The 13,211-nt window shown below is 58.9% G+C and overlaps 1 protein-coding gene across 8 annotated transcripts; it reads left to right on the forward strand.

Moving 5' to 3' along the window:
- Positions 1–2,221: 2,221 nt before the first annotated feature.
- On the forward strand, positions 2,222–13,002 carry RGS11 (regulator of G protein signaling 11). Of its 8 annotated transcripts, none has more exons than XM_058710128.1 (17): positions 2,222–2,329; positions 2,696–2,792; positions 2,872–2,922; positions 3,113–3,219; positions 3,908–3,959; positions 4,073–4,131; positions 4,350–4,426; positions 4,599–4,680; positions 6,074–6,142; positions 7,142–7,219; positions 7,305–7,366; positions 7,489–7,602; positions 7,710–7,825; positions 7,974–8,061; positions 8,159–8,297; positions 12,024–12,106; positions 12,200–13,002. In XM_058710128.1, the coding sequence occupies exons 1-17, from the start codon at positions 2,285–2,287 to the stop codon at positions 12,321–12,323; spliced, it is 1,443 nt and encodes a 480-aa protein (XP_058566111.1). In that variant the 5' UTR covers positions 2,222–2,284; the 3' UTR covers positions 12,324–13,002. The 8 variants fall into 8 exon arrangements, with proteins under 8 accessions (XP_058566111.1, XP_058566113.1, XP_058566114.1 ...); XM_058710130.1 differs by having other exon boundaries at positions 7,190–7,219; XM_058710131.1 differs by lacking the exon at positions 6,074–6,142.
- The last annotated feature ends 209 nt before the right edge of the window (positions 13,003–13,211 follow it).

Raw genomic sequence — 13,211 nt, forward strand, 5'->3', positions numbered from 1 at the left:
GTGTGAATGTGCCCTGGTCTCTGCAGGCTCTGTGCACCCAGGCCGTAACGAAGGGCCCTGTCCTTGAGGAGGAAAGGACACTGACCCAAAGTAGAGTCCCGGTGGTGGAGAGCTGAGATGGGGGCATAAAAGGGGCTTCTGGTCTTGATGCCTGGACAAACTTTGGGGTAGGCAGATGGGAGCAGCCAGTGCAGGGAACGAGGGTGAGCTGGGTCTCAGGCTGGGGACAGCTAGATCCAAGAGACGTGAGTGGAGCACGTGGAGGAGACAGAACACCGGCCTGAGTCCCCCTTCTTCCTTATACCTTTCTGCCGCACACCCCATTTCTGAAAATACCCAGGGATCAGACCCACCTTTGCCCAAAACAAGAGGGAGAGTGTCCCTGCCACCCTGGCTTCACAAACAGGCCTGCCCATGCTTGGCTCCTTTGTTGCTGAAGCCCCCGTACCCCCACCAGAGCCCAGGTGGGAGACCATGTGACAATTTCCCCACCTGCACCCCCAAAATTTACACAGAGGAGGACCATGGATGCTAGGGGCACTTGGGCTTGGGTGGGGAATGTCCCCTCTGGAGCTCCATCTGTCCACAATCTTCCCAAGGCAGGATTCCCCCAGCTGGGGCCCAGGCCATTCTAGGGCCCCACCCTTGCTGCCCTTTCCCTGTGGCAGGGGTAGTTGGTTAGGGAAACCACTTGTCCCCAGGTGCACAGCTATGGCCTCTGGTGGCCTTCAGCTTCTGTGGACGCCCACTCATCCAGAGAGGAGGGGCAGGCCAGGCACCAGCCTGACCCCACCTGTGTGGGTGGGGATGGTTGGGAGAAGGTCACTGGGATCTGAGGGAGATCCCTGGTGGAGGCAAGACTCCCCACTCCAGTCCCCCTGCCCCAACCCATCCTGGACCTGGCCTTGCTAGCAGTGGACATAAATCGGTCTGAGGCTGCAGGACAAAGGCCAACCCCCCATCCTGCTCTGTCCCTAGCATCCCTGAGGCAGGAGGGGAGGACAGAGATTCTATCTCCAAAAAGCAGAGGTAGACCTGGTTGGACTTTTTTTTTTAAGTTTATTTGTTTTGAGAGAGAGAGAGAGAGAGAGAGAGAGAGAGAGCAAGCACACGCGCTCAAGTGGGGGAGGGTCAGAGACAGAGGGAGAGAGAAAATCCCAAGCAGGCTCCATGCTGTCAGTGCAGAGCCCCACATGGGGCTCAATCCCACAAACTGTGAGATCATGACCTGGGCGGAAACCGAGGCGGACCTTGACCACCCGGGCCTCAACCACCCAGGCGCCCCTTGTTTGGATTTCTTATAAATGTCCAGCAAAGGGGTGCTGAGGTGTAGTGGCCAAGATGCTGGCTGGCGTAGGGGGAGGAAGGGCCAGGACAGGGCCCTGAGCCTAGAGGCTGCAAGGGAACCATGAGTGGGGTGGGCGTGTTGAGATCCCCCCTCCCCAGTAAAGGTCTTCTCCCACAGTCTCAGATATCCTGTATCTGTGGAGCCTCTGCCTGTTCCCCAACTGGTCCTGCCCAGGCCTCTGTGCAGCTGGGGGGAGAGTGAGCCTTCTGCCATCTTTCCCCCACCCAGCACACCTGCAACAGCCAACCTGAGGCACCAACATGGTGTGACGCATGGTGTCACGATCACAGAAACACACTCCTAGGACCGTCAAGCCCTTTGCCCGGACCTCACAGCCCCCTCCACCACTGGGGCTGCCGCATCCTGAGGAGGTCACACGTGGGCTGGCTGGGGGAGGGGGGGTAGGGATTACAAGAGACCTTGAACTGCTGTCCCCACCCACCCCACAAGGACCCTCTCCTGGAGGCCCTCCTCTCTCTGAGCCCCCCACCCTGTCCCAGCTGAGCCCGGATTCCCTCATTGACTTCCGCGCCATGGCCCGAGGGCGGGCATCTCCACGGCCCACCTCGCGCCCCCTCCCGCAGGCGCAGGCCTCAGTTTCTCCCGTCGTAGGGGGAGATTCCTCCGGACTTCAGAACCCAGACCCCGTGTGCCCTGAGGGCTGACACCGCCGGGGCAACGCCCCCCCCCCCCCTCCCTCGCAACCACTGCGGGGGTTGCGCAGGGCGGGTCTTCCGGGGCGTGGGGGCGGATCTCGTGGGGGAGAGGCGTGTCTTGCGAGGACGTGAGGGCGGGTCTTGCGGGGCGTGGGCGGCGAGGGGCGTGAGGCGGGTCTTGCCGGGGCGTGGGGGCGGGGAGGGGTGGGGCGTGCGGACCGCGGGGCGGGGGGAGGGGGGCGGCTCCCGCCCCCACCCGCCATCTGGCCTTCCCGCCGCCATGGCCGGCGTTCGCGCCGGTGCGCAGATGCCGCATCTGAGCAAGGTGGGTGCCGGTTGAGGGTCCCGCCATACCCCCCATTTCCCGGCATCCGAGGCCGGGAGCCGAAGAAGGGTGGGCGTGGGTGCGCGCGAGTGTGGCCGCGGGTTTGGGGGCGACAGCGCTGTGTGAGGCGAGGTGGGGCGAGGCGGCGGAGACCTGGGCTGCGGGGGCGGGAGTCGCCTCTAGCCTCCGCCCCCGCCCCCACTCCTCCGCCGCCCGCCGCGGCCTCAGATGCCACCGTCGTGCGTGCGCGTTAATCTTCTCTGAGCGCACTGATCCCGGGCTCTCGGCCCCTTCCGGGGAATCGGGATCTGGGGCGGGGCGGGGGAGGCGGGCCGGAACAGTCCCTCAAGGCCCGCCTTCGCCCAGATGGAGCGGGTGGTCGTGAGTATGCAGGACCCCGACCAGGGCGTGAAGATGCGGAGCCAGCGCCTGCTCATCACCGTCATTCCGCACATGGTGGCTGGTGAGGCGCCGCGGGGGCTGGGGTGGATGGAGGCCCTGCCCGAGCCTACCCCCACCCCGTGCCAATCTCTGCTGTGCAGGCAGCGACCTCGTGGAGTGGTTGATCCAGAAGTACTGCATCTCAGAGGAGGGTAAGGGGGTCAGCCCCTTGCTCATCCGGTGCCCCACCCCTGCCGCGCCTCCGGTCCCCTGCCCTGGGGTCACTGTGCTGATGGCCTAGGCTGGGCTCACAGGTGTCAGGGCCAAGCCAAGTGTGCTGGGGAGGGAGAGCCCCGGGACTGGTTCTCCCAGGCTGAGCCCTCACCACCCTGCCGCCTGCAGAGGCCCTGCACCTGGGCACTCTCCTGGTGCAGCACGGCTACCTGTACCCGCTGCGAGACCCCCGCTGTCTTGTGCTCCGGCCAGACGACACACCCTACAGATTTCAGGTCAGGTGCAACTGGGAGCAGGTGGAAAGCACAAACCCAGCAGCCCAGCTACAGGGGAAGGGGTTGGAGTAGGGCGTGGTGATGTCACCACAGGTCTGGGTCCACTGCCTCTCCCCCAGGCTCTTGGGGAGTGGTCCACTGCCTCAACCCACACGTGCCCTGTGATAGGAGGACCAGGATAAGGGGAGAGACCCTCAGTTTCTCTGAGGCCGCAGCAGGGGACCCATAAAGGGTATAGCACTTGTGGAGGATTCTGATGGTTTCCCTGAGAATCCTTAAACCCCCACCCAGGAAGAAGTCTGTGTGGGGCCCGAGGACAGGATTCTAGCATCTCAGGTGTAACCTCAATCACGACGGACCTGTCCTGCCTGGCCTCCCTGGCCACGACAGTCCCCACACACAGTCTTTAGTACAGACTTGAGCAGGCCCCACCCCCACCCCCCACCAGGCAGTAGGGACTCAGGGAGCCCAGTCCAAGAGGCAGTGCTTGCAGGGGGCCCCAAGGGGTGAGTGGAGCTTGGTTCCAGGTGGGGAAGATGGCCAGTGGTGTGTGAGTCTCCAGGCTGTGGGCAGACAGGCAGATTCTGAGGCCGCCCAGTCTCTTCCCAAGGGGCCTGGGGAGGGGGACAACTCCTGGGGTGGGGAAGGTCCAGCAGGTCCCAGAAACGCTGTCCTTGCACCATACCAGACGCCCTATTTCTGGATGAGCACGCTGTGGCCAGCTACTGAGCTGGACTATGGTGAGTGAGGAGGAGCAGGCTAACCTGGGACAGCTTCCTGCCTTTTGAAGTGGTGTCGCAAGGGACGAGGGGCAGAGATTTCTCCTCTGCAGCCTGGCCCCCTGTCTTTCCAGCCATCTACCTGGCGAAGAAGAACATCCGAAAGCAGGGGGCCCTGATCGGCCATGAGAAGGTGGGACGCTCCCCTAGGCTGAGGCCAGCCAGTGGAACCGAAGCCCTGCTCTTGACCCCGGGGCCTCAGTTTGCCCTGGAGCACCACACAGCCCAGGCCCCAGGATGGTGCAGACACAAACATGGGATCCCTATATGTCTCAGTGGGGATGTGGGTGGTCCCTAACCCGGAGCTGGACAGGAGAGGGGTTGCTCAGGGTAGACCTCAACACCCTCCAGGAACACTATGGCCAGCTGCAGAGGAAGATCAACCACACATGGGACCTGGTGGTGATGCAAGCGAGAGAACAGCTTCGGTGAGACCCTGCCCCACCCATGACTCGTGGGCATCGAGTGGGAATTGCCCGGGAGGCCCAGCAGTACCAAGCCCTGGCTGTTTTCCCAGGCTCTGGCCTGAGGGTGGGGACAGGGCAGAAGAGGTGCTGTTGTGGGTACCCTGTCCCCCAACTCCACCTACCCTCCCTCCAGGGCAGCTAAGCAGCGCAGGAAGGGGGACAGGCTGGTCATGGCGTGCCAGGAGCAGATGTACTGGCTGGTGAATAGGCCTCCGGTAATAACCTTGTGTATGTGTTGGGGGGGGGGGGCAGTTCCTTGTATAGCAGCGGGATCTTGCCAGAAGGCAGTGTGTTTCCCTCAAATGCTCGCTGTGAACCTGCATTTTGAGCCTGTGATAAGGATGCGGCTTTCGGGATCCCAGCAGTAAGTTCTATTTCTGGGGCCCATCAGAACTGAGGCCCGGGCCTGAGTCCGCCTCCCATCCACACAGCCCAGGACAAACCAGCTTCTTTCTGGGTCTAAAGGAGGAGGCAAAGTGGAGTCAGGCTTAGTTATAGCTCTGAGGAACTGAGGTCACAGACCAAGAATTTTGGGGGGTGCTGGCCTGTAGCTAGGCTGTATCCAGAACTGCGGTCTGAGCAGGCGGTGTGCGGTCCTCTGCTGTGGAGAGATGAGGCTGACCGGCTATCTTGGTCTGTGGGGGCGGTCAGAGCCAGCATGAATGCAAGTTCTTGTGGGAAAAATCCATGGAAAAGAAAAATGAGAACGATCCACAGGCCTATAACTCATCAAGTGTGTGTCTGGGGGGCGGGGGGGGGTCTCTGGGAAATGGCTCCTCCTCTTCCACCTGAGCGCCAGGTGGGCAGGATAGGGAGGTGGAAAGGCAGAGCAGACGTGGCCCCGAGGCTGTGCACACGGGCTGAGGGCAGGGCAGCGGGGGCCTCCGGGCGAATGGGCATGAGGGCTCTGCCTGGTCCGAGGTGAGGAAGAGACCAGACGTGCAGATGCATTTGAGGATAAGGCAGCAAGATGTGGGGCGGGTGAGCATCTCGAGAAGGATGGTTAGGAGGGGGCTCCTGGCCAGCTATGTTGGTGGAGCACATGACGCTTGATCTTGGGGTAGTGAGTTCGAGCCCCATTAGGCACAGAGCGTACTTAAAAAAAAAAAAAAAAAAAAGGATTCTCAGGTTTGTTGTTTGAGTAGTCAGGAGCAGGGAGGTGAGCTCAGCTGAGGTGAGGTAATCATGGGGGTGGGGATGGGTAGAGAGAAGGCTTAGGGACTGGAGACTCAGGTTCTTAATTTTCTCTGAATGACAGTTTCTAATGTCTTGTTTTTTTGATTTAAGAGAGAGAGAGAGAGAGAGAGAGGGACAGGGCACAAGTGGGGGAGGGGCAGGGAGAAGGAGACAGACACAGAATCTGAAGCAGGCTCCAGAGCCTGACGCGGGGCTCGAACTCACGAACAGTAAGATCGTGACCTCCGCTGAAGTCAGACGCTTCACCAACGGAGCCCCCCCAGGTCCCCTGTAGTTTCCACTGAAGGAGGACGTGTGGGTGCAGGGCTTCTGTATATGGAGCTGGTGGGGGGCAGGAACACAAGACTAGGACGGGTCTCACCAGCCCACTTGGGCTGCACCCCTCACCTCATCTCAGCCTCCCCTCTGCAGCCAGGGGTCCCCAGCGTCCTGGAGCAGGGTCCAGAGTGCAGTTCCTGCACTGCCGGGCAAGCGCGGATGGTGAGGACCCCACACCATACCCCTAGACCACTCCCCACCCTACACACATATCTCCCCCACCCCAACTTGGGGGCTGCTCATCCATCCATCTGTTTTTTCAAATGGCACTTGACCCTGCCTGCTGTCATGCCCCACTGCCTGTACCCCCGCTCCCAGACCTCTGCTAACTCTCACCTCTTGCCTCCCACCTGCTGCACTGGGTGCAAGTAAGTGCGATGGGGCCCTGGGAAGAGTGGGAGCTCCTCCCCAGGCTGGGACAGCATCCGAACCCGGGGGAGTTGGAGGTGTGCCCTTGGTGGGGCCACAGGCCTGAGGGGTCTGGGCCGAGCCAGCCAACACCCTGCATGGACTCCAGTGGCCTCTGGAACCAGAGGGAACTGAGCCAGGACAGACGTGTCCATACTTGGGGGCAGCCGAGCCGTCTGTTTCAGTTCCACAAAACGCAAAATATCCCACATCTAGTGCCTTACAGATAAAACTTTTTCCTGACTTCGAAGTCCTAGTTCAAGATTGCGGGTTTGTAATTTTCTTGTTATAAAGTCAGCCGAAGAGAGCCGAGGCAAAAATTGAAGATCTCGGGCATCCTGAGGGTTCACGGGTGTTGGGAAGGGTCAGTCCATCCACCTGGCCCAGAAGATGTGACAGGCAGGTTCTGAGCTCAGAACAGGCTGAGATCACCCTGGAGCATAAGTTAGCGAGACTGACTTCCTGAGTGGGATTCTGTTGCAGTATTTCTCATGTATCTGGTCTTAAAAAAAAAAAAAAAAAAAAAGACCTAAATACATTTGAAAATGTGAAATAGTGACAGTTGGGGAACTGCAAGGGCAGTTCTGAGGGCTCCATGGAACATTCTGGAAACCTCTAGACTAGAGGCCCCCAGAAGCTTCTTGGAAAGCCAGACCCCTCCATTGAGGAGGGGGCTTCAAGGGGCAAGGCAGGGGGCCTGAGCCATTCTCTATCAGCCCAGGGATGGAGTCTTGAACTACGGTGGGTTTTCAGTCCCCACAGGGCGTGCCTTCTAATTGCAGCCCGCCCGGCCCCTTCCAGACCAAGAATATAGATTTCTACAAGCAGGAGGTAGGTCCTAGGAGTGGGTGGGAGAGAGGGGCCTGGGCTGGCTGACCCCCAGGCCAGGCCCCACTTCATAGGCCTCACGTCCTAGATGGAGCTGTGCAGAAAAGCCCTGGGCAGGGCCCGGGTGAAGTCCTCTGTCTGCCTTGAGGCGTGAGTGGGCTGAAGGGCACCGGCTGGGGACCCCCGCCCAGAGCCCAGACTCTTCCTCGAGTGCCGTTGTCCCCACAGCCTGTCCCTGCACTGGCCCCTGGCACCGTCCCCCCACCCCCCAGGTACCTGAAGTTCAGCAGCCAACGTGAGCCGCATGATCCCATCATGTCAGGGTGCCTGCCTGGCAACCCCTGGGTCACAGACGATGACACCTACTGGACCATGAACGCACCCAGGTAAGCCCAGGGTGGGCAGGGGGCACTGCCCTCCACCTCCCTCCCCGCCGGGGCACTGCCCCCCCACCCCCCTGCTGCTGGCACATCTCTGTGCCCTGTCCCACCAGTGTGGCTGTGCCCACGAAGCTCCGCGTGGAGCGATGGGGCTTCAGCTTCCAGGAGCTCTTGGAAGACCCTGTGGGACGGGCGCATTTCATGGCCTTTCTCGGGACAGAGTTCAGCGGTGAGAAGCCCCCCGCCTTGCTCGAGGCCCCTGTGAGGGATGCTGCTGCCTAGGACCGTCCCCCACCCCCCCTCCGCCCCGCCCCCGCCACGTTTCTGCCGGCATGACCACGGCTCAGGTGGGCCTGACCCGGCGTGTGGACCCCTAGCTGAGAACCTGAGCTTCTGGGAGGCATGCGAGGAGCTGCGCCATGGAGGGCAGGCCCAGGTCCGCGCCATGGTGGACGCCGTGTACCAGTGAGTGCTGAGGGGCAGGTGCCCGGCTGGCCGCTAGGCCTGCGTGCGGAACCCGGACCCACAGGGCCTGTCTCCCGTCCGCCTTCTGCCGACACAGGCAGTTCCTGGCCCCTGGCGCTGCCCGGTGGGTCAACATCGACAGCCAGACGATGGAGCGGACCCTGGAGGGTCTGCACCAGCCCCACCGCTATGTGCTGGATGACGCCCAGCTGCACATCTACATGCTGATGAAGAAGGTGAGTGTGCAGGCCTGGAGGGCTCGGGGAGTGCCTGGCCCCGTGACAGCTGGGTCTGCACACCCACTTCCCACCGGCTGCTGGCATGCTTAGACCTGCAGCCCAGGCTCCACTTTCACAGAGGGGCAAACTGAGGCTCAGAAGGGCTGAGGGCTTGCCCAAGCCACAGGCCTAAGGAGAGGTCCAGTCGTGATTTTAGAAAGGGTTTTAATATGGGGCGCCTGGGTGGCTCAGTTGGATGGGCATCCGACTCTTGATTTCGACTCAGGTCCTGCTCCCAGGGTCATGGGATCAAGCCCCATGTCAGGCTCTGTGCTGGGCATGGAGCCTGCTTGAGATTCTCTCTGTTTCTCTCTCGCTCTCTGCCCCTCCCCCACTCATGCTCATGCTCTCTTCCTCAAAAGAAAAGTATTTTAACATGGAAAATCCGAAACGTGAACAAAAATATAGTAAAATGAACCCCCACATACCTACTGCCTGGCTTCAAAAACAGTCAGCTCAGGGCCTATCCTGATTCATTGTCTATCCCTTCCCCCTGCCCCCTACCCCGTGACTTTAAAGCCATTTCCAGACTTCCTATCTGTAGGTACTTCAGGATCCTCTAAAAGAAATGGACCCCCTCCCTCCCTTTCAACGTGACCCCAGACGCCAGTATCACATACTGAACACAGGATCACTCAGTGTCCTCAAAGAGCCAGTCGGGGTCAAAACTTCCTCACTTGGCATCTGTGTTTAGTTCCCTGTTGTTGCTGTAAAAAAACACCACAAACTTGGCTTAAAGCAACACGAATTTATTCTCTTAAAGTTTTGGAGGTCAGAAGTCTGACACAGGTCTCCTGGGGTAAAGTCGAGGTGTGGGTGGCACTGGTTCCTTCTGGAATCTCCAGGGGGAGAATCCCATGTCCTGCCTTTTCTAGCTTCTGCAGACGCCTGCCTTCCTTGGCACCTCCTCCTCCTGCGTCTTTATGCCAGTAGTCTAGCATCTCTGACCTGTGTCTCTGGTCCTCCTGCAGCCCCCTCTTTGACTTCTAAGGGCCTGTGGTGACACTGAGCCCACCTCAAGATCGTTGAGTTACTCACATCTGCAAAATCCCTTTGCCTTATAAGAGACACTATCACAGTTCCAGAGGTTAGGGTATGGACATCTCTGGGATCTTCCCCTCTGAATGCCACAGCCAAAAACACTTACCTGTTTTTTCAATTTGCTTGAATTTGGGTCCAAACGAAGTCCATATGTCAGAATGGGTTAATAAATCTCTTAAACCCCCTTTTATTTATTTATTTTTATTGTTTAAGTTTTTTTTATCTTGAGAGCACGTGAACAGGGGAGAAGCAGAGAGAGAGAGGGAGAGAGAGAATCCCAAGCAGGCTCCACACTCAGTGCAGAGACCACCTCGGGGCTTGAACCCACCAAGCCGCGAGATCGTGACCTGAGACAAAATCAAGAGTCGGGTGCTCAACTGACTGAGCCACCCGGGTGCCCCTTAAACCTCTCTGTAAAGCAGAGGCTTCTTCTCTACCTTCTCTTCTTTTTTTGTTTTGTTTTAAAGAAACTGGAGGTCCTTTGTCCTGTGATTTCCCACAGTCTGGGTTTTACTAATGGTGCCCTCGTGGTGTCCTTGTGTGTTTCTGCAGATTGGTAGTTACGTTTAAGACTTGATTGGATTCATCTTCAGTTTTTTCGTGTATTTGGTTTTGCCAAGGGTCTTTACTTCAGAGATGGTGTTCAGTGTGTTCTCCCATCGGGAGGTATGTGGGGCCCGGGCGCCTCTCCTTTTGTGATGGGAGCAGCCTGTGGCTTCGGTGCAGGCAAGGAGCTGGCCCGTCCCTGCCTCTGTTTAAGAGGGGGGACACTGCTCTGAGACACCTCTTCTCGCCTGCTCTTTGTGGCACAGTCGTCCAGGGAAGGCAGGATCAATGCTTGACCCCTTCTTTTAGTCACCAGTTTTCACGATAATGAATCGTACCCACGGTGTCTGCCAAGGGTGGTCAGTAAGTCTGAGATAGTTTTAACCCCGTTGTAAATCCACACTCTCACCAGATGATGGGTTTCGTTCCGCTCTGGTTCTTACCCTTAATTCCCGTGCAGAGGTCCAGCCTGCCAGCTGTTGGCTCCTGGGGCATTTGATGTGTTCTGAAATCCGTGCTGGCTTTCTTGCCTTCTGGCGTGGTGGCTTGTGCCAGGCTCCGCCTGTGCCAGAACTGGAGTCAGCCGTTGCCATGGGAAGCCCTGGCTCTTTTTCAAGGGTGTTTAGAAACCTTGACGCGCACGCTGATGTGTTCACTGTAACCTGAACTGTTTCCGGCCCTTTCGGTGAACAGAAGTAGGAATATCAGTGTTTTAAACAGGATATATCAGGAGTTTGTAGTGACACTTCCTTTTTTTATTATTAATTTTTAGTTTATTTGTGAGAGAGACACAGTACGAGTGGGGGAGGGGCAGGGAGAGCTAGAGAGGGAGACACAGAATCTGAAGCTGGCTCCAGGCGCTGAGCTGTCAGCACAGCATCTGATGTGGGGCTCAAACTTACGAACCGTGAGATCATGACCTGAGCCTGAGTCGGATGCTTAACCAACTGAGCCATCCAGGCGCCTCTACTTCTTTTTTTTTTTTTTAAAGGTGCATTTATTTATTTTTGACAGAGAGAGCGCGTACCCCTGTGCGTGTGGGGGGAGGGGCAGAGAGACTCCCAAGCAGGCTCCATGCTGTCCGCATGGAGCCTGACTTGGGCTCGAACTCACGAACCATGAGATCATGACCTGAACAGAGATCAAGAGTTAGATACCCCGCCTACTGATCCGCCCAGGCGCCTCGTGACACTGCTAATTCAGGTTCAGGGTTAGAGAATTTCCTTGACATTGTTGACTTCCATCTCTTTCCTCACTAACCCACTGAAAATCTTGGTTCTCGACGATGCTAACATAATGACTCACTTGCTTTTTTCTCACATTTCACTCAGGAGTCTCAACAACACAGCATTACCATTTACCATGCAGTCACTGAAAATGGTTTACTTTTTCCTCGGCTTGGTCCTCTGCACACACCCTCCTGGGGACGCCCCCTCCAACAGCTATATTCCGTGTGGCCAGGGTGGTGTCACCGACTGGGTGCCTGGCTCACTTGTCCCACTTTACTTCCAGTGTTTGGGAATTGACTATTTGTTGTTTTATTTTATAATTATGTAAAGTGTCTACACAGTTTCAAAATCCAATCTACAAAGAAGGTACATTCAAGTAAATGTGGTTCTGTCCTGATCCTTCTGCTGTCTTCCCTTCTTCCCACTAAAATTAACTATTTGAAATTTATTTTTTCCTTTTAAAAATAATAAGCAGTTGGGTTCATAGATTTCTCTCCCTCTTTATTGTATACTATTGCAGTTTTACAGTTCTTCTCGACCTTGCTTTTTATTTTGCTCTGTGTCCTCCCCCTCACTCTCGGGGTACACAGAGAACGGGGGGGGGCACCACTTGGCATTTCCCGCTGTAGGTACCACGGTTCACTCCTAGCATGGGCACCCGGCCCCTGCCCAGCTTTTGTGGGTAAACTGGATAGGAGTCTAGGTCTCCCCAAGTCCGTCTGACTTGTTCTGGGGAGGTCTGGGGTGGTCGCCTCCAGCACTGTCCACTGGGGCGGGGTGGGGGGGGGGGGAACCTGGGGCTGGCGGAGGCCCCAGCAGTGGCAGGCTGGACCGGCAGGGGCAGCCGGCTGGGCGCGGTCTCTTGCAGGACTCCTACCCGAGGTTCCTGAAGTCTGCCGCCTACAAAGACCTGCTGGCCGAAGCCGTGATTCCCCCAGAGGCCAAGAAACGGTGAGCTTGTCTGTGCCCGGAGCAGTGCAGACCCGCAGTGAGGCGGGCAGGACCTCACGGCTGCGCCGTGCTCAGGTCCGGTCTTGCCCACAGGGTGTTCCCGTTCATGCGGAAGCTGCCGCATTCGAGCCCCAGCCCCGCTCTGCTTCCTGCCGCCACCTCTGGGGAGCCCGCGGCTGCCGCCAGTGGCCCTGAGTGTGGTGAGGGGGGCGCCTAAGTGGGCATAAGCGCCACCCTCACGTCTTGCCCAGGGTCCTGGCCACTTTTGAGAGCCCTGGCACGGGCGTCCCCTCGTGCCCAGAGGCCCCGGCCTTGCTGTGGGGCAAACGGACCTCTTGGGCTCCCCACCTTTTTCCTTGTCAAGCCCTCTCGACACCTCCCCACCTCCAGAACCATAAACTGCTGGCAGATACCAGGTGGGCCTCCGGCAGGTGGCGCTTGTCATAGGAGGAGATGCAGGCCGCCGGGTGGATTTCCCCGGGGTGCTCCGCCCAGTGTGACCCTGTGGGGACCCCACACCACGTCCCCGCTTCTGCTGGGGGCGCCTCAGCCTTCCAGTCAGCCTAGAGCCATCCTCCTGCGTCTCGCCTACACTGTGGCCGCCACCGTGCACGTCCCAGGCCTCATGCCACAGGGGCGCCTCTGGCCGGTGTCCTGGAGGCTGTGGCTTCTCCAGCAGAGTTGCCCAGGGACGGCCCCAACGGCCCCACCCTGGTGACCACTGGTGCCAGCTCCCGGCAGGGGCAGGTGGAGCCCTTGGGGGAGGAGGGGACGCCAGACCCGGGCGAAGGACAGTTGGTCCTCTGGGAGCGCAGCTCTGTGGGGCCAGAGGGAGCGGCGCCCCCTTTCCTGCTCCCACCCACGCCGACGCGGAAATAAAAGACCCGCAGCTCTCACTCTGAGCCCACTTTATTGTCCAAATCGTGGAGCGTGTGCTGTGAGGCCCACTGGTGGGGCGTGCACGTGGGGCGTGCACATGGGGCGTGTTTGTGAGGGTGCCGGTTAGGCGTGTCGGAGAGGCGTACCCGGGGAGGCGTGTGCGTGGGGCGTGTCCGCGGGGCGTGTCCGCGAGGCGTGTCGGTGGGGCGTGTGCGTGGGGCGTGTC

This window comes from Neofelis nebulosa, chromosome 18 (assembly GCF_028018385.1).
Source record: "Neofelis nebulosa isolate mNeoNeb1 chromosome 18, mNeoNeb1.pri, whole genome shotgun sequence".
NCBI lineage: Eukaryota > Metazoa > Chordata > Mammalia > Carnivora > Felidae > Neofelis > Neofelis nebulosa.